We start from the raw sequence: 27972 nt of genomic DNA on the forward strand, positions 1-27972 counted from the left end.
CTCAGCTGCTGCAAAGACAAGAGCACGGGCCGCAGGCTGTTCGCATTTGGGCTGGCGCGAGCCCTAAAGTGTGCAGACGCACATGTCCCTCATACCAGATGGGTTGCCTTCCCCACCCCTCCAGCTCTCCTTTCATGTTCCGCCTCTTTGCGCGAGGTTTCCTGCAGTTGTAAGCAGAAAACTGGGAGGGCAAGGTTAGCTGGGATGCTCCCCTTTCTGATTTTGCTGCATTTCTGGGTGTGCTAGTCCTTTTTCTGCACCTGTCCAGTACCCTCCTATAATCCAAAGCAAAATATGTGATTAATGCATTGCTTGTAACAGAGCAGATGGAGTGAGTAAGGTTTTTAATCAAGACCTGATGGAAAAGAGAAGGTGGCAAATCGACTGTTTTCTCTGTTGCGGGACTAACGCTCTGTATAGCCTGGGGTTGAGGAGGTTTTTCATATGAGGGCTGCATTCCTTTCTGTGTAACCTGCCAAGGGCAGTATGGTGCAAACGTGGGCAGAGCAGCAAATGCAAATTTTCCCTTTGGACAACAGTTCAGTTTCTGCACACCCACCCATACCCACCTCTCTGTGGCATATTTGAGAAGTTTCTAAAAGAGAATCTAGTACAGGGGTTGGCAATTTTCTTAAGCTGCGGGCCAGTCCACTGTCCCTCAGACCTTGTGGCAGTCTGGAGAAGCAGCACGGGGGGGGGGGGGGCTGGAAGAAGAGGAGAGGGGGGCAAGTAGTCCTCCTCCCCACTCCCCAGCCCCAGCCGCTGTGCTTACCTTCCCAAGGGCTGCTGCCGCTGCTGCTTCTCATGGGTAGGCAGAGCAAGCTCATCCGCTTTGCTCTCTGACCCACAGGAGCACCAGGGCGGTGGAGGGAAGATAAGCGGCACAGAGGGGCAGGCTCTGGAGAGGGGCTGCTTAAAATGGCGCTCACCCGGTTCAGCCCAGCCCTCTTCCTCCTCTAGGCAGGGCGGGGAGAAGCCAGGAGGAGGGAGGGAGGAGGCACCGCTTGTGTGTGAGGGAGGGGGGGAATGGAATGGCGCAGGGAAAAAAATGGCGCAGCCCGAATGAACAGAATCCCCACGCCAATCCACGGACCAGATCCTGAAGGCAATTGGACCTGATCCGGCTCGCAGGCCTTAGTTTGCCGACCCCTGATCTAGTACATCTGGAGGTGGCCTAAAAAACTTTTGAAATGGACGTGTAATCGAGAGGAAGGCATGGCTTTTGATTTGGCAGTGTCTCCTGATTCAGGGGGCCTGGCTAACAAAGAAATGGGATTGCATTTTGAACAGTACTAAGAATGTGGGCATCTGCATAATGCCAGGCCACAAATCTAGAGGTTTTCCTAAACTTTGAAAAAACTGTCAGCCACCTGCATGGAGGATGGCACACTGATGCACTGTCATAGGAAGTGGCCTTATATAGAGTCAGACCATTGGTCCACTCAACTTGGTATTGTGCATCTTGCTGGCAGGAGCTGGTGGGAATTGTTGAAAACAACTGGAGGACAGCAGGTTGGCCAAAGGTGGTCTACTTGAACAGTTACAGAGTCTCAGGTATAAGTCTTTCCACTTACCTGCTACGGAATCCTTTAAACTGGCAATGCAGAATTGCATACAATCGATGTGTTGTACCACTGAGTTGCCATTGCTCCCTGAAAGTTTACAGGGGATAATCTACGGCCTTTGTTCATATAGGGATCTTGACATCTGCAGACTACTGTGCACAAGCTCTAAAAGGATTGCTCGTGTCTCATGTCATTGACTGTCCACTGTATGGGCACCTTGAAGCGTGTGATTGGCAAATTGACAAACTCTACTTCAAGGTTTGTTTGTGTTTATTGTTCTTCTGCAGGAAAACCAATAAAACACATTTTAAAACAACAGCAGCAGCAACTTGGGAGAATCCCTAAAAAGGTTTCCTGCAAAAGATCCGCAGTCACAAGGGCAGCAGCTCTAATTTGTTTTGCTTTGAAAGGACCTTCAAAGTCTTGTCTGTTCCTTTGTAGCTCTGTTCAACAGGCTGTAAACAAAGATACTAGCCCAAACCAGACACTGTGGTTGCTTGTAATATGCTTTCCCCCTCCATGAGAAGTGTTGTGTTGCACTTTGCTATCATACCACATTGACAGGTACCATAACTGGGAATGCAGTTAAGCATAAGTTGAAAGAATTTGTATAAGTTGTACTAATGCACACACACATGCACAAATACAAATTTATTTGTTAACCTTTGGCATACTTCTTCCCAGCTTCAGCATCAAATAACTAGATTTTTATTCTAAGCAATGAAGCTGCTTAGTTACTGAGAGTGTGCTAAGGCATCAATATTACCTACTCAACTTGCCTCGTGCACTCTAGGTCAACAAACACTCTGAGATTTAAGATATGTTCCCGCCTGCCCAGTGATCAGTTGGAGCCCTGCTCAGTCTTTCCTAACTAAATTTTCTGAGTGTTCTATAGATGTTTCCTGGCCATCTTCAATTTCACAACAACGTAGATTGGAAACATTTTTAGGTTGAAATTTGGATTCTCAGGAAACAAGTCTTCAGCATATTCTATATATAATATTGAGTGGAATGCATATTGTCAGGGCTGCCTCAAGTCTCAGCTCACAAAAGACCAACGCCAATCTCTTCTTATATACAAAAGTGTTTATTGCAGTTCATTGTTTGCTTCACATCCGAGGCGCGCAGCCCTACGTCTGTTACGCTTAGACCGCTGAAGTCCCCTCTGAGTCAGTCCCTCCCCTGCACCAGTTTAAGAGGCTTGCGCTGCTCCACCTCTTTCTCTCTTTCCTTTTCCGCAGGGTCTTCCTGCCTGCTGGGGTTTTGCCCCTCCTGGATTCCTCTGACGCGGAATCCCCAGATTGCTCTTGCCCCCTCCTGCGGGCTTTGGGACCTGGCCCCTCCTCCGGGCTCCCTGTACTTCCGCGCGCCTCCACATTTGAACTTGGCGCGCGCGCCCAACCTCTAACCTTCCTTTTGACAGCTACACTACTCCCTTCACTACTCCCCTCCCCTTCCGGGAGGGTGGCTTGCTCCGACCTCCCTCCCTTCTCTGCTGCCGGAGCTGCTTCCCCTGATACACTGGAACCTCCACCCCCTTCGCTGCACTCTGGCGGGGAGGCTGGTCCTGACGCCCAGCTGCCACTTTGGGATCCCCCGCTGGCCCCCTGCTCCTGACACGTTCCCCCTGGGGCTCCCCTGGCCTTGACCACCGGCGCCCGCTTCTGGGAATCCTCTGATTCGCTGGAAAGACTCATGGAATCTCTTGAGTCATTGTCATCCTCTTCCTCGCTGTCCTGGGACTCATCCCCATCGCTCTCCATCTCCTGCCTACCCTGTGCCTCTGTCCCTGAACCCCTGACACATATACATTTGAGATCACTCAAATGTCAGGCAGTTTTAAAAGAAATAAAATACGAAGGTCTGGTAATCTTGTGCCCATTCTTTGGAGAATGGGGTCTTCTCAGAAAAGGGGCATCCCTTGCCTTTTTTGTGAAAGACAGATCTGTGAAATGCTGTAAAACAGAAGACCAGCCCAGTGCAATCCTTTAAAAGAAGCACATCACCAGTTCATTTCTTGGCACAAGGCAAGCAGGTCTAGAAGATGTCAGGGGGATAATAATACTGTTAATTTGTAAGGAAGCAAAACGTGTTTGTCTTGGCTCTTCATTTTTTAAGGATTGAATCTGCCTTCTTTATAAATAGTATCCCATGAGGGTTTCCAGCTGGAATATCCAGCAGGATCCGTATCTAACTCACTTCAATTGGAAGGGAAATGAGTCTTATTAGCGAGGGAAGAACAGACAACAACGAGAGAAGTCCTTAAAAAGAAAAGTCTTCTGGACTCTCATCTTATTTACCAGCAAAGGCCTGTGGCTGGCTGTTCTCAGAGATTGTAGGTACAATTTTATATACTGTTTAATTTCAAACATTTCTAAGCTGTGTGCAATCATCTCTAGGTGGTGCAAGGTAAGAAAATACTTCTTTAGTTTCTGGGTCGTTTCACACGATGCTTGTAGAAGCTGCAACTCTTCCTATAGGGAGACCTACCACAGAGAACAGGAGTCAGTTGGCACCCAGAAGCAGCTGGCAACTTGCCACAGCTTTATCAAGCAGATAAGCACAAGAGGTAGAATGCTAGGCCTATGCAGGGAGAGTCATCAGATAAACCCGTAATAAGAGGCTGCTGCAATTGAAGGCTGAAGGGCAGCCAAAAAGCCACCACACTGGCCTTTCATGTGGTTTCTCATTCGCCTTTGATCCTCCTCGATTGCCCACACACACACAATGCTTACTCCCTTCCTCAGGACTCAAATCTCTGTTCTCTTAAAGAGAGCAGATATTTCTCCCACCACATACTGTCAGATTGGGCTGCAGTTCTTGTCTTCCTTGTGTTTCTCAGGAGATGCATGAATGAAATTTGTTCCTTTCCACCTGGTCCCTGTACTGATTGGCAGTGGCCCTGTGAGGTCTCAGGCCTGAACCGGAGGTGCCCAAGGACTGAACTTGGGACTATGCTCATACAAACCATATGCTCTGCTACTTCAAAGGTGAAGATTTGGTACTGATTTGCATGTGCAGAAATTTAGAATCATAGAATTGTAGAGCTGGAAGGAACCCCAAGGGTCATCTAGTCATCTAGTCCAACCGCCTGCACAGGCAGGAAAAAAGGGCAATTCTTCAGATATTCCAGCTTCAAGCCATAAAGGGCTTTAAAGGTCAAATACAGCACTAATAGTTGTTGTGGTTTGTTACTTTATTTATAGCCCATGCTGGGTGGCTTACAATGAGAGGTGGAGGCTCACTGCTAATATAGGCACAAGTAGCTTTGCTGATAACATGTCAGAAAGTGTGCTTTTTAGTGACATGGTAGCTCTATGCATGTTAGAAAATAACTGGGAATTATCCCTTTGGACATGCACCTATATAGGCCTGGGTTGAAGTGCTGCAGATACATCTATGGCTGTTCCTGATCCAGATGGTGCACCTTACTTGAGTCGGTATTAATCTGCCTACTGAAAGTTTGCATGGAGCAGGGACAGGGAACCCTCCTTATCACTAGCACAGATGACATTTCAAGATGAGCCGGGAAGATGAGCAGCTATTGTTGCTGGCATTTGTCTGTCTCAGGAGACAATGGAGGAGTGCGACTTTGGGGGTGAAGTCAAACTGTTGGAACGTTGCAGCCCTGGCTGTGTCTGTAGAGACATGTTTTGTTGCAGCTGGGGCAGATGAAGGTGTCCAGATGTAATGCTGCAGATGCGCCATAGTATCTTCCATTTAGCATCTTCCATTTAGCATCTGCTTTGTAAGCTTCCGTTTATTAGAAGAAAAACGGTAGAACGGAGTAGAAAAGGGTGAGTTAACTCATAGCAGACACGCTGTGTGTCATGCCTCTTCCTCGCTAGGAGCCATAGGAGCACAAAGGGGACCCAATGCATAGAACACAATCATGTTGTGCGGATGCCTGATTATCGTCTTCCAAAGCAACTACTCTATTCCGAACTTAAAAATGGAAAGCGTAATGCTGGTGGTCAACAGAGAGACTTGTCTCAAGGCAAATTTTTAAAAATGTAGTATAAACACGAATAATTGGGAAACACTTGCCTGTGAGCGCTCCAGTTGGAGAACAGCCTTTACCAAAGGTGTCACGGGCTTTGGAAACACTTGAACTCAGGACGCAAGGGAGAAATGTGCTAGGAGGAAGGCGCGCTTGGCAAATCCACCCCGTGATCAACTCTCGCCTGGAAACCAATGTCCCCACTGTGAAAGTACGTGTGGATCCAGAATTGGCCTCCACAGTCACTTACGGACTCAATTGTTAAAACTGTGTTTATGGAAGACAATCTTACTCGGCTGCAAGTGATTGCCAAAGAAGAAGAAGAGGAGCCAATAAAACATTTGAGGGGGCTGGGACACACACACTCCCAAAGTTGACGAGCATTGCCATTCAAATGGTGTGCATGTACCATGTCTTGTGATCGATTATGTAGGGTGGTGCTTACCTGCCCCCCCCCATGTTAATCATGTTGGCATCCCTGCTAGGAACAAACAGAGCTGCCTTATACCACGTCAGACCATTGGTTTGTCTATCTCACTATTATCTTCCACTGACTGCCAGCAGCTCTCCATGCTTTCAGATAATGAGGTTTCCCCAGCCTTACCTGGAGATTCCAGGGATTGAACCTGGGACCTTTTGCATGCAAAGGATGTGCCTTACCACTGGGCTACAGCCCCCACTCTGCTTCCACGCTCTGTTTGTTTCAGCATTCACATAAGTTCAGAACTCAGACACACCCAGTAACAGCTCTCTCTTCACATGCTCTGTTGGAGAGGGCAACACGAGTGAGTGAAGCAGTCAGGGTCAGGCTCAGCAGACCCTCTGCAGCGACAAAAGCACAAGAGCAGAATGCTGCCGAATCATCAGGACAGAAGCCGTTAAGCAGGAAGTGCTGCGTCTTGCCTTCTTTTGTCTTTCCTTTTGCAGATGGTGCTCACATGCACATCATGGCTCACGGGATTTCTTCTCTCAGTCCTACTGATTACTGCAGTGACATTGATTAAGCCTCTTTCTGCTGTTCTAGTGACATCCAGTAGCTGTTAGGAGAAATGGCTGCAGCTTCATGGATGGATTTGAGCTTGGGAAATAGCTGGTTCTAGGAGTTAAGGGCTGATTTGTGTACAGCCTTAAAAAGGTGGTGGTGGGGGGACCTAATGCGAGCACAATAGCTTTCTGCATTTAAGGTGCAGCCCAGATGATCAGGACTGGGATAAGGATCTGTGTTCAAATCCCAGCTAAGTCATGGAGCTTCTGGGGTCACTGTGCTTGACCCAGTTGCTTTCTTTTAGCTTAACGTAACACAGGGTTGTGATGAAGGAAATTACCTTATTTCATTTCTCTCTTCAGCCCAATATTGTCTCTGCTGATTTCCAGGTCTTATTAAAACTGGGAGACAGTGGTTTACTACAAGGTTGCAAATCATGGTTTGATTGTGGTTGCAAACTGCTAGGATTGTGGCCAGAGCTTAAATGTTTGGACATAACAGGTAAGTATGGCTTAGCAAGTCTTGGAAGTATTGCATTAAGTCAAGAGATTAGCGGTGAGGAGCCACGACCAATAACCATGGTTATTATGGAATGAAGGTTATTACATCTGAACTGATTCTAAAAGTAGTATCTGCAGATATTTTAATGTCTTGTTCACTGGTTTTCACAGCAGAGTTGTAATAGTAGTAGCTATAAATTTTTACCCTCCAATCAAAATGTTTGATGAAGATGTGTGCAGCGAGGTTGATTATTATTAAGCATTCATAATACAGAGTTACAATGGTACCTAAACTTAAATGGTGCATGAACAATGGTACTTAAACCCAAGAGAGAGGGATGAAGGATTGAATGGGCCTCATATGCACAACTCCCTTTTTAAGTATCCGACACGGAGCTGGAACATAATGGACAGGATATGCTCTTATTGAAATCATTTCTTGCCTCTGCTGTGCCCATTTTCTACACAAACAACATTTTTGGTCCACAATGATTTGGCATCCCTCAGTAAAATCAGATTGTCCTGTGGGTGGAAGCAACCTGCCAAGAGTTGCTTGCAAGTTGCCACTATTGGGAGGAAAAATGCACTCGGGAAAACATCACCCTGTACTAATTTTTCTTCTTTGGTGCTTTTCACTTGAATACTTGCTGCTGCTGTTTATTTTCTTGTTGTTGCTGCTTATTTAACCCTAAGCAGGTTCTTAAAACCTATCAGTTTTACTGCTTTGAAATTGGCATGCGATTGCACAGCTTTGCTGTTAGTATCGTAATATTTGGAAGCAACATCTTAAATTTGGTGCCATATATTTCTATGGGCGTAGTGCTGCTGGTGTGACTACCTTAGGTCAGGCTGCAACACAGTCATGAGTTCTGAGTCCAGCCCACCAGCTGAAGACCAGTGGTTTAGAGCGGAGGGGAGGAAACCTGTCCAGAAGTTGCTGACTTACATCTCCCATAATCCCTGGCCAAGCTGAATGGGCAGAGGGAGTCCCACAATATATGGAGGGCCACAGGTTCCCCGCCTCTGGTCTAAAGCAACCCATTTGATAGTCTCTGAAGATGTGAGGTTTGGTATTGGTCGGACATTGAGAAACGAATCATTCCAAACCCATTGTATCATGGACTCCTGACTGACTTTTATAGAGAGAGGGTTCCTGATCTCACTCTTCCTTGCTGACCAGGCCATGTAGTTTATTGAGGACGTCGGAATGCTTCGTATCTGGCTTTGCCATGTTTCCCACTAGTTTTATTATCTGTTGCTATTATTTTGCGCCACATTGCTTGTTGTGGTGAATCATGACCTGCTAGTCTGTGGCCGTTTTGCTGCCTAAGAACAGTGTTCACATCATGTCGAGTGCTTCCATGCAAATTGCAGCAAGCTGCTTTGATCAGCCAGAGTATTATTAATTAAGGGCCTGGAGCGCCACAGATTGATGGGATGCAGTGAGGAGACGAAGGAGGTTGCTGTCTCACTGATGCCAGTAAAAATAGGGCACCTCTTCAGATCCCCTGCTGGGTTTCCAGTGAAGTGCTTTAAAGTTGTGCTTCAACATATTTGCCTTGGTGTAAAGTAGGAAGAATGCCAGCAGATCCTCATGGGATAATACTTTTTCTCACTTTCAGACACATTCATTTATGTATTCTTTATTGCAGTTTTAACATGCCTTTTCTCCAGAGACTTACAATCCCCTCCACTTTGCCCTGATGACAGTCCTGTTTGCAGTGTGCAGGATTAGCCCAAGACAGCTTGCTGCCTGTTGTAAACGTTGCGTTGTGCCTCTCACTGTCCCATTTCACATTCAGAAGCCAGCTGAGCTGGCAGTTGCATCTTACTTCAGCTCTGGTGATGAGAGGTCAGCGCAGCTCTGTCCTCGCCACCACTTCCTGCTCTCCAGCTTCTGCTGCTGAGGCAGCTGCTCACTCTGTCTGATGGTAGGACTGGTCCTAGGTAACTGAAGTTAAGAGAAGCTGACTGGTCACTTTGTTTGATTTCTGCAAGGAAGCATTTGACATAAAGATCTTTATTTTATAATGGAAATGATCTCTCTGATACATAGTTCTGATTATAGATGTTCAGAAGCAGGTTATGGAGTGGAGTGACTTTGAAAAAGTTATGTTGACCTGCTTTGTTTGCTAGCAACAAAATTCATAACCATACCCCTCTTTTTAGTGACGGAGCTAAATTAAACAGCAAAAAGCAGTTGCAAGGGTTTTTCTTCTGAGCTCCTAGCAGATCCACAGGTGTTGGGTTAAAAAAAATAATCCAGTCAAGGAATAGAATAGTGTTGTGAAGTGGTTAGAGTGGTGGATTGGGATCTGGGAGGTCTAGGTACAAATCCACATGCAGACATGAAGCTCACTGAGTATTCTTGGGAAGTCACTATCTCCTGGACAGGGGCAACCTTCTGAATGTTGCTGGACTACAGCTCCCTGACCACTGGTCATGTTGGCTAGGGCTGATGGGAGTTCAAGAGCATCTGGAGGCCAACACATTGGCTACACCTATCTCAGACTGACCTACTTCATAGGATTGTTGCAAAGATTAAAATAGTAGGATCTACTACTAAAATAGTAGGATCTTTGAATTTGTTCATCAGCCTGAGACCAGTTGTGTTGGTAGATGAGATTAAAGTTGCTAATGACCCACTGTTGTGGTCTATATAAACACAGAGCCAAGCATGCTCCATTGTACAGTGGTACCTCGAGTTACAAACGCCTCAGGTTACAAGTGCTTCAGGTTACAAACTCCGCTAACCTGGAAGAGTTACCTCAAGCTGAGAACTTTGCCCCAGGATGAGAACCGAAATGGTGTGCTGGCGGCGCAGCAACAGCAAGAGGCCCCATTGGCGAAAGCATGCCTCTAGTTAAGAACCGTTTCAGGTTAAGAACGAACCTCCGGAACGAATTAAGTTCGTAACTAGAGGCACCACTGTATTGCAAAACTGTTGGGCAGGCCCCCTTTTATAGGAATGCAGAGCCTCTGCAGTGCTGCATGAACCGCCTGAGGCTGTTCTGCTCTTTGTGATCTTTTCCTCACCCAAGACAGAGATTATTCTTCCTCTCAGCAGCCTTATGTGGCCTAGCCGGAGCAGATCTCAGGACCTCTACTTCAGGAAGTGGAATTCCAGGGTAGGTGATCAGCTGGCTGAGTGAGATCTGGCTGCCACTGAGAACTCTGTGGTGGCTGTGGTTTGCATGGTTTTGGGCTGGGGCCAGTAAGACAAGTGGTGTGTTTATTTGATTTTTCTCCTCTTCTTTCTGCACTTGAGTCATGAGAAGAAGAGAATCGAAAGGACTATGTTGTGCGTGTCCCAACAGCTCATTGTTTGATCTGCTCTTTTCAGGTAGCAGGCTGCTTTGACCTCTGATAAAGGTTATGCGTAGTCCAGTCACTTGCATATTTACTTAGAAGTGATTAAAATTGAGTTCAGTAGGGCTAGGTGACAAAAGAGGACAAAAGTGGACACGGATTTGAATGAAATTTGCCTAGGGTAATTTATTTGTATGGATACAAATTCAGAAATAATTACTGTACTTTTAAATATCTCGCCATGGTGAGGAAGACTGTGACCAGGTGACCTCTGCATTTGCTCAGTCTTTACTCTCTAGGTGCTAACTGTTGATGGATAATAGTCTTCTGCTATCACTACTTTATCCTCCTTAAACCAGATTTGGATCTGTCTGAACTGTAATGTCCTATGGGCTTTCACTGTCTGAGAACATCTTGCAACAACTATGGCCTAATTCAAGGAGGCATCAGGACAACAACTTCAGTTATCCTATTTACTGGTGCACAATACTTCAACACTCAGCAGGGCAGCTAGGACTTGCTAGGCAGGTGAGACTAAGGTTCCCACTGAACTATGGAGGGAACGACATTGAGAAAGGGAAGGGGAGTTTCTAGGACAAGCCACACTCGATATGCAGATGGCCCTTCAAGTGTAGGATGTCTTCAAATAGAGAACTGCCCTGTGCCCTCTGTGAGGTAGGACACATGGCCTACCTCGCAGTAAGGTTTACTCCCAAGTAAGTATGTATAGGAGCACACCCTTTGCTTGTCTTTACTTACAGCATCCAAGTGTGTCAAGAATATAATGGAAAACTAATGGAGTGTAACGGCAGGCCTACTGCATACTCATGAAGCCCTTTAAGATCCAAATAATGGAGTTTTAGCTGATTTAAGCTCTGCAGATGTGGCATGGCATGCATCCCCTTTGCCATCAAGCTCTCCCCTTTTCCATCCTTCTGTCAATCTTTAACTTCTTCTCTTGCCTCCAAACAACGCTGCATTGTTCAATTACGGAAGAGGCGCTATACTTTTTGCATAGTATCTGGCTCTAAATGAGTCACATCATCTGTAGAATATGGTCTAAAGAAAATAAGGGTGTTCTTGACAATATGAGGAAATTGATCAGAAGGCTTCTGGGCTTCCTTATCCTCGATAGAAAACAACTATCTTATTCTGGTCTCATCACTAATCCCACAGTTGGCTTCAAGAAAGTCATGTGAATGCTCTGAAGTAAATTTCAGCCGGAATTTTCTGGAACTCAGTTCCCGCACCTCTCAGGTGGGTGCCATTGTCATTATGAGAGAACGAGAGGGTGTTCATGGTGAGTTCAGGCACCTGTTTCTCTAGAAAATAGTTAATTTAGTTACTCTTGTTGAGTGCACCTCATATACTTTTCATCAGAAACTGGCAGAAGACATGTCCTCCTGAGGGGCAGATAAGCACTAAGAGACCCAGCTTCACTTGAGGACTCCCGTCCCCCCAAAAGTGCATGTCAACCAAAACTCTCACTAAAGCTGATAATTGTTCATGAGAACTGGCCTGTTTACACTTCCTTTTGGTTTCTTCACTTGTAGGTGACTGGTGGCACAGCATGACTTTCTTCCTAAGCCCTGAACTGAGCACCCAATAGTCACTGGATTCAGTGGCTTCCCCCCTACCCCCCCTTACAAGAGATGTCTGGAACTAGAGGCAATGGAGAGCACTGGAAGTCCTTGGAGTCCGTGGGGATCAGCCACAAGGAGCTGGCTCTTGCGGAAGCCCTGCAGATGGAGTATGATGCTTTGTCCCGCCTGAGGCAGGATAAGGAGGAGAGCCAGGCGAAGCAGAATACTGACCAACCTCTCATTTCCTGGGATGATCCAATTCTGGATTACAACAAGCCTGCTGTAAGGAATGACTGTCACAATATCAAGGTCATGAGAGGCCTCTCTGGCTCAGACTCTACCCTGAACTACAATGCCCTCTCTGGCCAGGAGGTTTCGAGAGCTTTTGGGACCAACACCTCTACCTCATCCAGTCTGCTGCCTGAGCCAGAGAGCCAGCCTTGGTTGAAGGGACCTCTCTCCAGCGACTACTTGTACATCTTCGACAGCACGGGGGGTGACTTCCTCACTGACCCCCCCAATAGTACACCCCACCAGAACAGCAGTAGCGGCAGCTCCCCTAAGAAGCTTTCTCCTCCCCCGTTGCCCCCTCGCATTGCCATCTGGAATGCCTCTGAAGTGAACCAAGCTTCCTTGAAAGGCTCCCAACCCAATGATATCAACATGTTCTCCTCAACCCACGAGAGGGCTGATGGAAAAATGCTAGGCCGTAGAATCTCGGAAGAGGACCCGTACAGCACAGTGGACTACGATGGCATCAACGACGCCATCACCCGGCTCAACCTCAAGTCCACTTACGACACCGACCTTCTGAGGGATGCCCCTTGGAGCTGGAAGGAAGGCAGAAGCATTTTTGAGAAAGAAAGCAGCGGGAAGCCGGTTGCTCGCAGCAAGACTATGCCTCCTCAGGTACCTCCCAGGACCTATGTCTCCAGGTCTGGTGGAAGGAAGAATTCTGGACCCAACAAGAACCGGAGGATATCAGCAGATCCGGTAAGGCCATTTTTATGTAAGTGGAATGATGTATGCCTAAGGAGCCTAAGTCCCTCTGCTGTGGAGGGATGCACTTAATGTTCACTGCCTTTGTTTTCAGATGAAGTGTATATCATTACAGGAGTCAAATTATTTGGTACCTTTCCTAGCATTCACCAAAACCAAACTCTTAGTCCTTAGTAGACGTTTTTTATTCCTCCAAAGATTATTTGTAGCTACATCTCAGAAAATGTGGCATCTCAATGGATATAACTGTTTTCTATGCTAAATTAAGCCATCAGAAAATGGTTAGGGAATGCCTGCCATAAGGCCACCTACTCTGCTTTCCCCTCTCCTTTTCCCCCACACATATTATGATACAATTGTTGAAGGATATCGTGGAAGCTTTTGTACGTACGACTATAGGTGCAAAGGCCACCACCCAAGGATGTATGCGTTCTTCAGTGTGGACATTTGGGTGGAGGGTCAACTGAAATGTTGTTTAAGCCCAACTAAGTACAACCAAGTGTTATAAAAGGAATCAAAAAGGGACAGAGACAAAGGTTGCATGTTTTGAGTGACGGTTTGTGAACCTATCCATGGTACAGTGAAAATCAGCTTTTGATTTCTAGGCATTTGAATTTGACAGCATTAGAAATGTATGAATCATTACTAAAATATCACGTGCAAGGGTCTTTAATATTGCTGTGGGATGCTTAAAATGTTTCTGTCCACCAATAGCAGCTCTTTTCTGTGGGGGGCAAGGGATTAATTCTTGCTCCGTGTGTGCTACACTTCCGATTCTGATCGCCCCCGACTGCTTCCTTTTTTAAAAGTGCAACAACCTCAAGCCCTCCCAAACATACTGAATAGATTTAACATAGTTTGGTTGCTTAGATTTCAAGTCCTCGTGCAGCTGTATCCTGTGCGGCTCATAGGCATGCAGTTTCACAGTAATCCGGTCCCACCAGTCCTCATACTCCTGGTTCTCTACCCTTAGTATCCTCTTAACATATGGAAACAACAGATCATTTCTCCATTTCCCCAGTTTATGAACACAGGACCTTGGAGGACAGCTATTGCTTCATCAGTGAGGCAGCTCAGACTGGGAGCTTACATAGGAGCTGGAGGCTTCACCCCTTCCTGGCTCTCTGCCAGGCCCCGATTCAAGCAGTTGCTTCCATATGCTTCTGAGTCTTTCTGAGTAGCTTTAAGTATAGCAAGTTGGACACTTCAGCAGCAGTTGGTACTGAAGGTCCTGCTTTTCTAAGCCATTTCTTCTGTTTATAGGAAGTAGGGGTGCTCTGGGAGACAGAAGGAAACCTAGTCAGTTTGTGAGTTTTGTTTTTTCTCCATTTCTCATTTTTCCAATCTTAAGTTCAGTTTGCATCAGTTTGCATTTTTTAAAGTCCTCGTGAAAAAATGTTGTTGTGTTAGTAGGCTCTTGACCTACCATGCAAACTTTTGCAAGCAATTTCCCCTAATATTCATTTTATACTGTTTTCAGTAATATGTGTGCTTTTATGCATACACCCTCTAAAATACACTGACTTTTCAGGATCCCTGGCAGCATGGAGGTCTGCTGAAGGGCCCTGCTCCCCTTTCTCCTCCTCTAGGAAGACCATGGGTTGCGCTCATCACCCAGTCCCACAACATTAGGTCTCTTCTCTGTGGGGGACCCACTCTCCGTTTGTCCATTTTACACGAAAATGCTGAACTGAAAGGCAAAGCTCTTGTGGAAGTGCACAGAAACAGCTGCCTAGGATGCTTCTGGAATAACAGATTCTGAACTTGTTTCCTGTTCCTCATCCTGACTTAAATGTCACCATGGGAATTCATTGTCCCACTTGTATGTTGCCTCTACTGAAGTTTGCTGGCACACATCAGCTGCCTTGAAAGGGTTGTCTACATCTGTTGTGCTATTTATATGATCCACACAACAGCAGTCAAAGGGAAAGGCAGCGTCCAGTAAAAACTTTTTCCAAAAGACGTGAGTCCATCCTGGCTGTTAGAGCTCCTGTTTCCCAGAAGCTACAGCTTCTGAAATGTCACATGGTCCTCAGGCCAATTGTTTCCCGTTAGTAAACAAGGATTGGATGGAGTATTTGCATCTTCACTAACCTTCCCAATCCTTTTTTTAAGGATCCTAAGAAGAATTGCATAGCAATAATTTTATAGAAGAAATCCTTTGCTGTAAAAGATTCTTGGAAACAGGGGATATCCATGGGGATATCCTTTCCTCGCTGCTTCTGGGATTGTGAATGGGTCTAAGGCGTATTTTTAGACATAAGAGTAGATGACAAATACCTCTGGCATCTGAAGGATATAAATACAAGCAAGCTCTCCACCGTCACTAAACTTCATGGGACCAACTCTCCCCGTACGCTCAGTGAAAAATGTTGTCAGAAGCTGCTGGCAGAGGTTATGTAAGTCGTTCTCTGCTTTTGCTGTGCAAGAAACTAATTATAAAGGAGCATTAAAATTGTCTTTAGTGTCTGTTGTGTTCTGTCCTTTTCTCTCTCTTTTTTCTCCCTCTCTCCCCGTTCCTCTAACTATTTGGTGGGTTAATTGCTCTGACAGTGGGAGCTTTGTTTGCTTTGAAGGAGTGAATTGAGGCTCTGAGACCATGCGTGCACTCTGGCCTGGCATTCAGAGTGTTTCTGTCCTTGCTCCTTATCCTACTGTAACATTTGGGAAGGAGGCACTGGAAACAAAAAGAAATGTTTTTGAGAATTCTCCCTCTTCTGAAAATAAAAACTTAACAACTACTATCTCGCCTGTGTGATGACAATGATGATTTTTTTAAAAAAATTAATTTTAAATGGCATCTGCTTCTGCCATGGCTGGTGCATAATAATATCAGCACCATCCCAGCAGAGCTACAGATCTTTGAGAGAGATTGCTTAAGAAATAACCCAAATGCATATGCAGGGGGTATGAATCTATGTGCATGCAGTCTTCCACTAGTTGCTTTCCAGAGCAGAAACTTTAGCAAAGTTCAGTTTGGGAGGAGGATCCTTGGTATAAAAACTGAGTCTTTACAAACAAATACATTCCTATTTTTCTTGGAAAAACCACTGATGAACGCACTGTTCTACAAAGACTTTCCTTTCTATGGGGTCATTGATTAAATTCTGGCCAGTTTTCTTTTAGGCTGTGGAATGCTATTAAGTTCCTTTTTGCCATATGATAACTGTTTAACGTTTACGTTGTGTTTTTACATCTCTCTGGATTTTTTTTTAGAAAAGTGATTTAGAAATATTTGAAATAAATCATATAACTATAAATATGGTGCAGATCAGGCTGTGGACCAGTGTAGGCTGCTGGATGTGTCCCTACAGCTATCCTCAGAACTGCTAGGTTACAAATCTGCTTTATGGTATGTTCAAGCACTGAACTTAGATCATATCAATTCATCCGGCATTCAAGATATGTTCTGCTTTCTTTTTCTTCATTTCTTTTTTTTTAAGGCAGGCAATAAATCCAAAGCTATTTGCAGCAGTTATGAGTTCTGCATTGGCTCAAAGGAGTGCAGCTGTTGTCCTCATATCAATAATTGATATCAATCATTGAATTAATAGCTGTAAGCCAAAGCAAGAACCTCCTCAATACCGTGAGCTGGATAGATCTGCAGCATAAGCTCAATGCACAACTTAACCCACATTTATCAGAGCACTACAAAGCTGCCAAGGCTCTTAGGGTTAAGGTGGGTTGAATTGAAAGGAAGTCATGTGGAGAAGAAGCACTCTCTCACGCTTCTTCATCATGTGCAGACATCTGTCTTTTCTACTCAACCATTTTTTTGGTATCCTAATTTTGTGGGTAGAGAAGATGAGAAAGAAATTTGATTCAGTTCACATTTAAAGGCAGACTTAAAAAATTCACACTTTTCAAAACAATATGCAAACTGAAACACAGCCATCCTTCAAAACTCAGTTTTCAGAATTTTGCAGTGCTGCTCTATAGCAAAGCAATGCATACAAAAATACATAATATTAGGCCAAAATATGCATATAAATGCATATATTCATGAAAGTTACATGTGCGTTGGGGAAAATTGTTTACAAAAAATGTATTTGTCAGAATAGTGTACAAAAATGTGTTGGTTGGAAGAAATTCGTATTAAAATGCTGATGAATTTTCAGGTTATGTTTTGTTTTTGCAAAAAATTGCAAAGTGCTGCATAAATGTGGAGAACTGAATTTAATATTGGAAAAAATGAGAAACAGAGAATCAAAAACCGACAGATTTACCCGGTTGACAGTGTAGATTGGTGTACCTTCTCCATGAATTGATCCTAAGCACAGATTATAGGAACCAACAGCACTTCCTCTTCCACAAGATGAGCAGAGACTTTTCTCCAGCTGTAGCCCCCCACCCACCCCCAGGCGACATCCCTCATCATTCCTGAGGGTCGCTGACCCATCAGTCAGGAGTGGCTTGGTGAGATGAGGAATAAAGTCTGCAGCATGGAGGAAGAATGAAGACCCTGTTCCAAGAGGAAACTTCACTTGTGCTAATTAGGATATAATCCTGTATACTGAGTAATGGAAATAAAAGAAATCTGAAATTGGCCAGTGTACAAGTTGGGGGTGGATAGTAGAAACTATATTTCACTCTATTTCCATTTCTTGTTTGGTATCAGACCACTTCTCAACATTATCCTGTGGCCAATGGCTATGAGCTGTTTGAGGTTTCTGAGGAGAAGGATGAAGAGGTTGCTGCTTTCTGCCATATGCTGGATGTGTAAGTACAGGCAACTCCCCCTTTGTGTGGGGGTTGCTTTGTGGGTCTTTGTGTGCATTGGCATAATCCCACCCCGCTCCATTCTGCCCTCTTACATGGCGCATGTGTATTGAATGGGCACAAAATGGTCACCACCTGTACCAGTCTAGGACTCATCAAAGCACCCTACTAAGGGGATCCTTTGGCTGCAGTCCTCCTTGGAACCTAAGTATCTACAAGGGAGCCCTGCATCAAAATAGCAGAGTGCTGCTATTCAGAATTCCACCCGGTCCACTCCAGCACTGCCCCACAGTTGGTCAACGTTCTGTGCCCACTGAGCATGCTCAGTTTTCATTGGGTTGCCTTTGCTTCCCATCCCCTCCAAGGGGGCTCCATAAGGACCAAAACTTACAGAACTGTGGTTGTGGTCAGTATCTGTAAGTGGGACCTATGATAAAATGTTCCGTTGTCGAGTGCTTCTGTTATAGCCGGCCAGCCATACTCTACTGCATTCCATTCCCTCTTCCACCTAGTTTTCCATTATCCCCACCAAATAGTCAGCATTCCTTGGCCACTGAAAATACTCTGAACTCATTGGGTTGTTTTTTGAGGATTTTCCCCGTGGGGCTCCCCTACCCCCAATTTCCCAAACCTTGACATTTCTCTTGGAGCCTGCCAGTACCTCCCTCTTTTGCATGGATAGCATCACCTTGGCTACCTTACCTCTGAACATCGGAAATAGAAGGAATTAAGATAAGCAATGGCCTAACTGCCTCAAGCAATTAATTACTGCTGTTGATTAATCCTCAGCGACTGGGGAAAAAATCCTCTTTGTCCCTGGAGTTTTTGTTGCACTTTGTTTAAGCAATGGCTCCAGTGGAAAGAGTCTAAGCCTGCAGTTGATTGGATGAGGACGAACCTATTTGGGATTATAATTCCTGGCATGGCTTGCGATAATGCAGCAGCAACAGAAGGCAGAGGAGGCATTCCTCCCATGCTTTGGAAGTAAAGGTAGTGAGGAATGTCACAAGGCCAACAACATGGATTGCACACATAGCTCAAACCAGCACAGAGTTTCAGTCTGTTGGTCTGGCTAAGAGTTACCCTGTTATTAGAGAAAACAGAAGTCAATTTTTTTGACATTTGGCCAGCGTGATCCTTTCTCTCTCTCCATTTCCTTTCTCCAAGTAGCACATCTCAAAAAGATTCCATGTTCTTCAGATGTACATACATGATATTTTTCTTTCCCATTCATCCTTTTGCAGTCTACTTCAGCATGTCTAGAGTTAGATGAAGTCTAGGTTAGTGACAATCAACACATCAACTATCTGGGCTTCTGCACTACTTGAGATCATTAGCGGTCAGTGTGGTGGGGCAGCACTGGGAAGCTGCCCTTCCAACATGGGCATTGCTACAACTTACCTGGATGGCGCAGGGTGGCAGATAGGTAAGGGCTGTGTGCGTGCCCCTGCCAGTACATCTGTGCAGCACCAACCTCACTACCACCCTGCCCATCCAGGGCACAGGTGTAGCAATGCCAGTGTCAGGGAGGCAGCTTCCTAGTTAAGCCCTATACAGCTACTGCTTGGGATATGTTATGCTGGAGGGCAAACAAACCTGAGTTTCATTCATTGTTGAAGCACAAATTAATTTCTACTCCATATGCTCTTTCATACTCACTCCATTTGATTGACCCCACAAGGTAGTTATGAAATTCAAGATCCTTTAAGGCAGGAATCTTAGATTTGGTGTTAGCTTAGCCAAATATTTCAGAAGATCAAATCAGTTATCTGAGTAAATGGGAAATTGAGAATCTCAGTAGCATAATACATTGGTATGAATTTTAACAGGGGTCAAAGATGAGGAGATCAAGTGCAAAGACCTTTGACAGCATCCCCTTATTTAAAAAAGAATAAGGGAAAAGAGGAGATCTTATCAGATGCCACAAGGAATGGGCATTTGGTGGTAATGGAAACTAATTGTACCCATCTCCTTTTGCCCACAGACTAAGATCTGGCTACAGCACCAAGGACTATTCCCTTACTGGTTTTGTCTGGAGTGCTGTCAACCTCAGTCGTGAACACCTTGGCCATGGAGTCAGCTTGAAAGTGACTGTGGTTTATGACAGCCTGCAGGAGCCTCTCACTTTTACTTGTGACTGTAAGTTTTGCTGGTTTAAACTGGGGTGCACTTTCCGCTTGTATCAACAGAGCAAATGTTCCCAAACTGTGGTCTGTGGATCACTGGTGGCCCATAAGCTCCATTCATATAGTCCACAGAAAGATGCTGGAACAGGCCAGAATATATGTATTTGGTCTTACTCTTGATTTATTTATTTTTGGATGACAGAGACGGGGGCCAAATAGACCAGGGATATATTATCAAAGAGGCTAAGAAGGGCTTGTCATCTTTTATTTTTAAGTAATCCAAGGAGAACCCCAGCAATTTTCAAGTGGTTCCTGGGGGCAGGAATTTTTGAGAACTGTTTCAGTATTAGGTATATTATATGCTCCTTTTCACGGCAATGTAATGAGCTGCGCTAGAAGTTAATACCACAGAAGTCTCTTCTAGACCTAGGTTGGGAGGGTCTGGATGGTTTTCTGGTGACATTTTGTATTGCTGTGAAGGGAACAGAAATATAATCAGGTTCTGGGAGAATTGTGGAATGTGTGATGCCAGAGGGAGTCTACTGGACTTGGGAGGAAAAGGCCCAGGATGGCAAATTCCAGGGAATGTTGTCTTGAGACTCATCATGCTGTGATTGTTCTCTCTCTCTCTCTCTCTCTCTCTCTCTCCCCCCCCCCCCGCCCCCATCCTGGCAGGCTCCTCCACCGTGGACTTGCTCATCTATCAGACTTTATGCTACACTCATGATGACTTGTGTGATATCGATGTGGATGACTTCGTTCTCAAACTGTGTGGCCTTGAGGAATTCCTGCAAAAGTGAGTCAATGGGCAATGCTTGTCCAAAAAAGTTTAGGCTGACATCCTATACTCACTTTGTAGTAAGCCCCATTAAACTCAATTAACATCCGAGTAGACACATAGAGGCTTGTGCTGTTAAAGACTTCCTGCCTTGTTTTTCCTTTTTCTTTGCCTCCATTGGTGCATTCTAAATCTTGTGCTCTCATGGTGTGCTGCAGAAATAGTTTAGAGACCCTGGTGTCTTGTGGGGTGTGGGATGCTACCTATGGAGTGCTGCCCTAACAATCACAATTCTTTACCTTTCGGGACCACACCGGTTTGCAAGCTTTGCACATATCTTGAATGGTAGTGGTCGCTAGTGCTGTGTGGCAGTGCTTACCTGACTCCATCACTGGTGTCACTGCCAGATACCAGGTGGAGGAGGGGTGAGGTGGCAGTGAGGTCAGCCTGGTGCAAATGTACTGGCTGAGCCAATCCAGTGCTACTGCAGGTGCATTTGCACCTCACAAACCTCATCCCTCTTCCTTCTGGTAAGCTGCAACACAGTCAATGAGGTATTGCTAAACCTCATTGACTGTGTTGAAAATTGAGAGCCAGTGTTGTGTAGTGGTTAAGAGCAGTAGTCTCGTAATCTGGTGGACCGGGTTCGCTTCCCCGCTCCTCCACATGCAGCTGCTGGGTGACCTTGGGTTAGTCACACTTCTCTGAAGTCTCTCAGCCTCACTCACCTCACAGAGTGTTTGTTGTGGGGGAGGAAGGGAAAGGAGAATGTTAGCCGCTTTGAGACTCCTTAAAGGGAGTGAAAGGCGGGATATCAAATCCAAACTCTTCAACAATGCTAGTGATGGGAGATCAGGTAAGTGCTGCTGCCCCGTTGACCACTATTGTTCTTTAACCCTCTTACAAAGTGTGTTTTATAGATCCTCCCTCTGATCGTCAAAGATTCCCCCACCCCATCTCACAGAACGTTGTGTTAGGCCGTTCCATAGACTTTTCCCACCACTGAAGACTGAAGGGCCACTTTGGGATAGAAATTTCTTTAAATAAATAAGCAGAGAAATAGAAATCTGGGTTAGTTACTGCCATGTTTGTCAGGATGGCATCAGTCACAATTTCACAGCCTCCATTTGGGATACTGCTGTGACTTCACCCATTTGCCGCACACACAGTTTTCACTAGTTTAATCATCGCTTGGCATATAACATCCGCTTCTTCCCGAAGCAGGGTGATGTGAAGTCTGGATTATTTTAGCACCTGTTAGGAACATAGTTAGGGCTATGTGATGTATTTTACTTCCTTATTTTTTTAAATCATTGAGTGATTTCTGCCAAGACACCCCAGCGGAAGCCTTGGGCTGTGGAAAGATATTGCTAAACCTCATTGACTGTGTTGAAATTCATGTTCCATGGAAGAGTCACTTCATGAATTAGGAAGGTGCCAAGTATCCCTCTTTAGATGACTGTCATGCTTAGTAAGTTGATAGATGAGTCAAATAAGTTGCATTTCTTTAAGGTATTTGTCTTCAGCTTGTGCTATGAAGCTGTGTACGGTGATGGGCTGACTTAGTGCTTTTTAGACTGATTGGGCTCCTGTAGTTCTCTTCCAGTTCTAGCTGCCAAATGGAGGATGTGCATTACTTTCTCCCTGAACCCCAGCACAACAGAAATCTTACGGAATGGTCATAAATGAAGCAGACTCACAGATAGAAGGTGCTGGAGACTGATGCATTCCTTGATGTCATCATCAAGCAGACATAGCTGGAAACTGGGCATTTAAAAGGCAAAGATGGTTTACTGCTATATTTCTGTCTCCAACTGCTTCCGCAAGACGGTGGACAATTGGTGCGGAACTGTAGACTGAGAGCTGTTGTATCCCTTCCATACGTAGTTCTGCTTTGAGCAAGCTGGACAGTGGGGCACATATCTCCTTCCCACGTTTGCTGCCTTTGAAAAACAGTCACATCTTGGGGGCTCTTTTTTGCTTCTCTTTGGTACTGAATGGTGTGGTTAGATGAAAACTCCTCTGGGGGAATAATGAAGATACCATCTGCTTTCAGCAGCAGAAAAATCAATAAACTTTGCCTATGGGTTGGCTGTCCTCCACCTGGGAGCTAGCACTCCAAGCTCTGGGCAGACGGTTTAGACCACCGACCTGCCCTCCTTGACCATGGTGTGCTGCACTTCCACCAAACAAATTACTCATTTATGTACAGAGGCATTGAGAGTGGCTTTGTCGTTTTGATCTTAAGAGCTTGTGGTCCAGTTACAGCGACTGGGAATGCAAGTTGGCAAGTGCAAACTGATTATTACTGGGACTAGCTTGTTAGTGAACAGACTTAAAAACCACAGAGCCCTCTGCGGACAACCATTCTCTCTCTCTCTCTCTCTCTCTCTCTGTGTGTGTGTGTGTGCGCGCGCGTGCACGCGAGACAGGGGGGGGGGGTGAGCAAGGGAGAACTCAAGGACTGAAAGCCAGATCAAGGGAACAAATATCCCAGATTTCATTATTTATGTATGGAACACTATGAAAGTTTTTGTAAGTCTTGAGGCTATTTCATGCTCTTGTGGAGCCCTGGCAGTGAGCAAAGTGACCTAATCCATGGTTTAACTTTCTCTGCATTGATGAATGACAGTGAGAGAGAGAGAGAGAGAGAGAGAGAGAGTGTCTAAACGGCTCAGAGATCTAACTATATCACTTTTGGCACCACAAGATCTCTTAGCACTTTTGAGTATGCACTGTCTGCGTAGCAAATCTCTTGTGGCTGCAATGGAGTCCAGGGATGGCTGCCTGTCGGAAGAACTCAGCCAACCACTGCAGGGGGGAGTTGGGAAACAATGTCCCAGGCTGAAGCCCATAGAACCAGTAGGAGCTATTGAAACATTTCTTATTAGTCCTTGCAGTGCTTTCTTATTTTTAAATGGCCACGTTGCCACCAGCAGAGAAATCTCTTTTCTTTTTATGTAACATGCCTTAACTAAAAGCAGAAACAAGAAATTTATATCAGATGAGTAGAAACTACACTGCCAACCTAGAACCCACAGGCGCCGTGAGTTTTTCCCCCTTTTAAGTTTCTTTCTTTCTTTTTTTCCTTGCAGAGGCATCTGGCACCGTATTTAAGGAAAGCAAAAGGCCTGTTCATGAATTACAGTCTATATCATAAGTGCAAGCTAGCAAGGCATCTGGTGGCTGCATAGGCTGCAGAGGGGTGGCCATCTCCTTGCTGTTCAAATAATGGTTTGGTGATTAATGAGCTGGACTGGGATTGTAGACAACTCTGTTTGAATCCAGCCACTAATTAAAATGGCTATTGGGTCCTGCACATAATGCTTCCTGGCCACCCCTCCCTCCCATAGTGACCTTACTCATATTTGTGTACTCTCCTGCACATCTGGGTCCCTGATTTGTTCTCATGGGTTTCAGCCTGCCTGGAGGCTGTTTTCTTAGTCCCAGGTGGCTGTAGCTTCCCAGCTTGTAAACAAGTGCAGTGGTACCTTGGGTTAAGAACTTAATTTGTTCTGGAGGTCTGTTCTTAACCTGAAACTGTTCTTAACCTGAAGCATCACTTTAGCTAATGGGACCTTCTGCTGCCACTGCGCCGCCGCTGCACGATTTCTGTTCTCATCCTGAAGCAAAGTTCTTAACCTGAGGTAATATTTCTGGATAAAAAAATCCTTCCAGTAGCACCTTTAAGACCAACTAAGTTAGTTCTTGGTATGAGCTTTCGTGTGCAAGCACACTTCTTCAGATACACTGAAACAGAAGTTGCCAGATCCTTCTATATAGTGAGAAGGTAGGGAGGGGTATTACTCAGAAGGGTGGTGGGGATGGGAGATTGGCAGATAGCTGGGATGAGCCTGCTGACGACTCTTAACGACTGTAATGGGTCTTACAGGAAAAGGCAAGGGGTGAGACTAATATTTCTGGGTTAGTGGAGTCTATAACCTGAAACGTATGTAACCTGAAGTGTATGTAACCCGAGGTACCACTGTAATAGTGAGATGTAGCCACGGTGGTAGAAGCAACGAATTCTGGCTCCCGATCCCTGTGGAGAACCCTCCTGTTAGGGTTCAAAGACCATGTGCAGGAGGCAAACAAACTTTCCTAAGGTCCTTAAGACAGCTTTCTTCAACATGTGGGAGTTCAGGCTGCTTTTAAGACCTGGAGGGCTGAAATTCCCCTCAGGGCCGTGGTGCAAGGGCCATGCTGCCTGTAGCGCCTGAGTACAGGGCGAGTTTTGTTGGTGTATAGTAGGCCCTGTTCAGTCCCCTTTCTCTCCTAGAAAGACAGCCTTGTAGAACTATATTCCATGTGCGCTGCCTCATGGCTCCTGTCAACGAAGAAGAAATGCCGCGCCCTCTGGCTTTTAAAACTTACGCTTCGCAACATAGGGGCACAATTTTATTGTATCCGTTTGGGAAGCTTAGCACAATAATCTTGACATGAATAAAACTGGTGGTTTTTACGGGCCTACAAAATCTCTGCCCGAGCTCAAAAATGCAGGCATTCCCTGTGCAAATTGGCACGCAGGCTATGCCCCCCCCCTTTCCGCACGTAGATTGAAATGAAATGAGCTGACCCTTCTCTCTGCCTGTGTTGTACGCCTGCCTTCTTGGCAGGACACAAAGTGCCGGATGCAGACAGCAGAAATGCTCCTTGCTTGACCTTCCATCCGGATGGAAATCTCTCTAATGAGCTAGTGTGCAAATGCCCTGCTCTGTTGCAGCAGCGCCTTCAAAAGAACTTTGGAAATCTCCTCTTTTTTGCAGTCGAGCTTCCCGTCTTCCCCAAACAAGCCTCCCCAAACCCCTTCATTGTTTGCGCAGCAGGATTCTTCACTTCTTGAAGACAGAGAGGTTGTTGTTTTTTTGACAGGCCTACCTTCAGTTCTTTTCACACCACCAGATAGAAACTGGAGGAGGATGACGTAAGGCTGTCATCTTTGGACAGCTGCCCTGCACCCCCTTTCCCAGCCCTCATCTAGTGAGGGACACTGGTTGGCCACCAGTGAAATTGTCCAGAAAAGCCCTGCAGCGACACTACATCACAACAGTACTATTTGAGCAATTAAAAATGGTAGCCATTTGGCGCTTTCTGGAAGAGTGCAGCTACCGTCCTTCTCTAGCAATGGTGAGCCTGGCTTTCTTCCACTGTGTTGGAGCCAAAATAAATAGCAAGGGAAGGAAAAGCTCCTGCTATGTGGTGGTTGGGGACTCACGCCAGCATGGAGGGACACCAGGGGTTCACAGGCAAAGTTCCTTCACACCTGGAGTTGATTTATTTAATTTATTTCATCAAATTTACCGTATGTACTGCTTGATTTTAAAACAAAAATCTCAACAACATTCCTCTTCAACCAGGCCTTTGGCTGATTAATATTCTACAGCCTTTTAAATGTGTTTGGGAGGAGGGTATTTTTTTGGGTTTTAACTGTTTTGTGCTTCTATCCTGCATTTTTATCTTGCAAGCCGCCTGGAGATCTTCAGATGAAGGGTGGTATAGACAAAACAAAATTAAAAATATATAAAGCAATGAAATCAAGAACAATTGATAACTGTACTTTGAAACATGCAAAAGCTGGCCGTGAGATCCTGTTTGACAGTGCTAGGCAAGCTGTTAGCAACTAAAAGGCTAGCTATAAAGCACAAAGGGACATAGCACAGGCTTTCCACATTCTGTCCATGTTGGTGCAAATGGCCAAATTATTTTATTCTTGCGTGTGACAGTCTCTGAAATAGACAAAGTGCTGTTACCAGTGTACAGTTGAAATGGTTTTAGTAACCAGTCCAATTGTTACATTGGGAATATATGGCAAAAAGAGCAAGGCTTTGTTTCCTGCAGTAATGTTGTAAACTGGCGGCCCCTCCTTCCAGGCAGCTTCCCCCTAGGACAACTTTGCTGCAGTTTCAGCTTGATGCACTGCAACAATTTTGTTGCTTCTTTTGCTGACTTGGCAGTTAGCTAGCAAATTGCTTTTATTCTCAAACCACATGCGCTTGGGGCAAGTACCATGTTTTTGGATTTGCTGAAAGCAGTCTAAGAAATAAAAGCAAAAGAGCTCTGGTTATCTTTTGTATTTTTAAATGTGCTTATTTGGAATTCCATAATGATTTTATGAAGTTCAGAAAAATAGTACAGCACTAGAATGGGGGGAATTTGTTAGGTTTTCGTCCAGGCCATATCACATGAACAAATCCCAGTCTCTGTAATAATAATTTTCCCGTGAATGTTTTAATTTGTTTGAGCGATAAAACCTTTTGAGCACTGCATTTCAATTCCAGTTCTAAAGGAGAGATTTTGAAGCATTGGATAGCATGTTAGAAAACTAGTGACAGCTTTTATTTAAACATTTTGTACATGTCAGCTAAAAGGCAGGACAGATGTGGAAATGGAGGACATGTCTGCTCCCACAAATTGATTTAATGGTCATTTAAATCCTAGAATGCTGTCCAAATCCTATAGACTTCAATGGGATTTGGGGTTGAGATACACGTGTCTCCTTCAAGAAGAGACTGTTGATTTCTCTTTGTTGTGAGGATGAGCTCTTAGGCTGTGTGTTGAGTTTGTTTGTTTACCCCTTTTTCTAAAAAAATCCTGGTATGTTTATCCGTTTAAATATATATTAATCCCCTCCCTGTCCCCGCATAGAAGGCAATATTAAAAATAAAGGAACTCAAAGCATGGATCAGGGTGAGTGGGAAGAGTAGCTGTGGCTTGTGAATCAGCACTCAACACAGTCTGGCAAGGAGACAGGAAGGTGCCTAAATCTCACATAGACTAGCAGGCAGCATTCTGCATAGCTGACGCCTCCTGGAAACAAACAAACAAACAAACAAAAAGTTGCTTCTGTTCAAGATTCTGTGCAGTAGTTTGTACATCTATCTCAGAATGTCTGTATGCGCCTCTGCCTTTAACTAAGCTCTGATCTGCACGATTGAAGGTGAGGGGTTTTCGCAAACTCCAGTCTCCTGCGCCGTTGGTTTCCCTCAGCTTTTGACACAAGTGCCCTTCTGTAGACAAAAGCTAACATTTTATTTTTTTTTACATCTCACTGTATGCATTTGATACTGGCTCTCAGATATATAAAGCAACCATTCCTGGTGCATGCCAAATACTTAAAGAAGTTCTGGAACTTCATGTAGCTCAGACTCGAGAGGTTGCCTGACAAGCCCAGACTTGAGCCCAGATACCAGGCAGGGACGTTGAATGGGGTGGGTGGGGGGAGTCCACCTACAGGAGACACACGGAAATAAATCTTCATAAAATATACAGATCCTTCTTTTCATAGGTTTCAAAGTGCCCACACCCATTCAGGTTGCAGCCTTGAGAATATAAACAGTGGGAATTTTATCTGCCAGCCAGGCAGGGAGGCTTCTTCTGTGGGACAAACACTTTAAATTGCACAAGCACC

The 27972-nt window shown here is 45.1% G+C and overlaps 1 protein-coding gene across 1 annotated transcript in view; it reads left to right on the top strand.

Moving 5' to 3' along the window:
• Positions 1-27972, top strand: part of PIK3C2B (phosphatidylinositol-4-phosphate 3-kinase catalytic subunit type 2 beta) — a 97447-nt gene that overhangs the window by 14974 nt on the left and 54501 nt on the right. The window contains exons 2-5 of the mRNA XM_081009956.1: positions 11913-12935; positions 17560-17660; positions 19645-19799; positions 20462-20582. Of these exons, the coding sequence (XP_080866082.1) occupies positions 12012-12935; positions 17560-17660; positions 19645-19799; positions 20462-20582 (1301 nt within the window). The 5' untranslated portion in view covers positions 11913-12011. The remainder of the gene's footprint in view (positions 1-11912; positions 12936-17559; positions 17661-19644; positions 19800-20461; positions 20583-27972) is intronic.

The sequence above is a fragment of the Podarcis pityusensis genome (assembly GCF_964106645.2).
Source record: "Podarcis pityusensis genome assembly, chromosome: 6".
NCBI lineage: Eukaryota > Metazoa > Chordata > Lepidosauria > Squamata > Lacertidae > Podarcis > Podarcis pityusensis.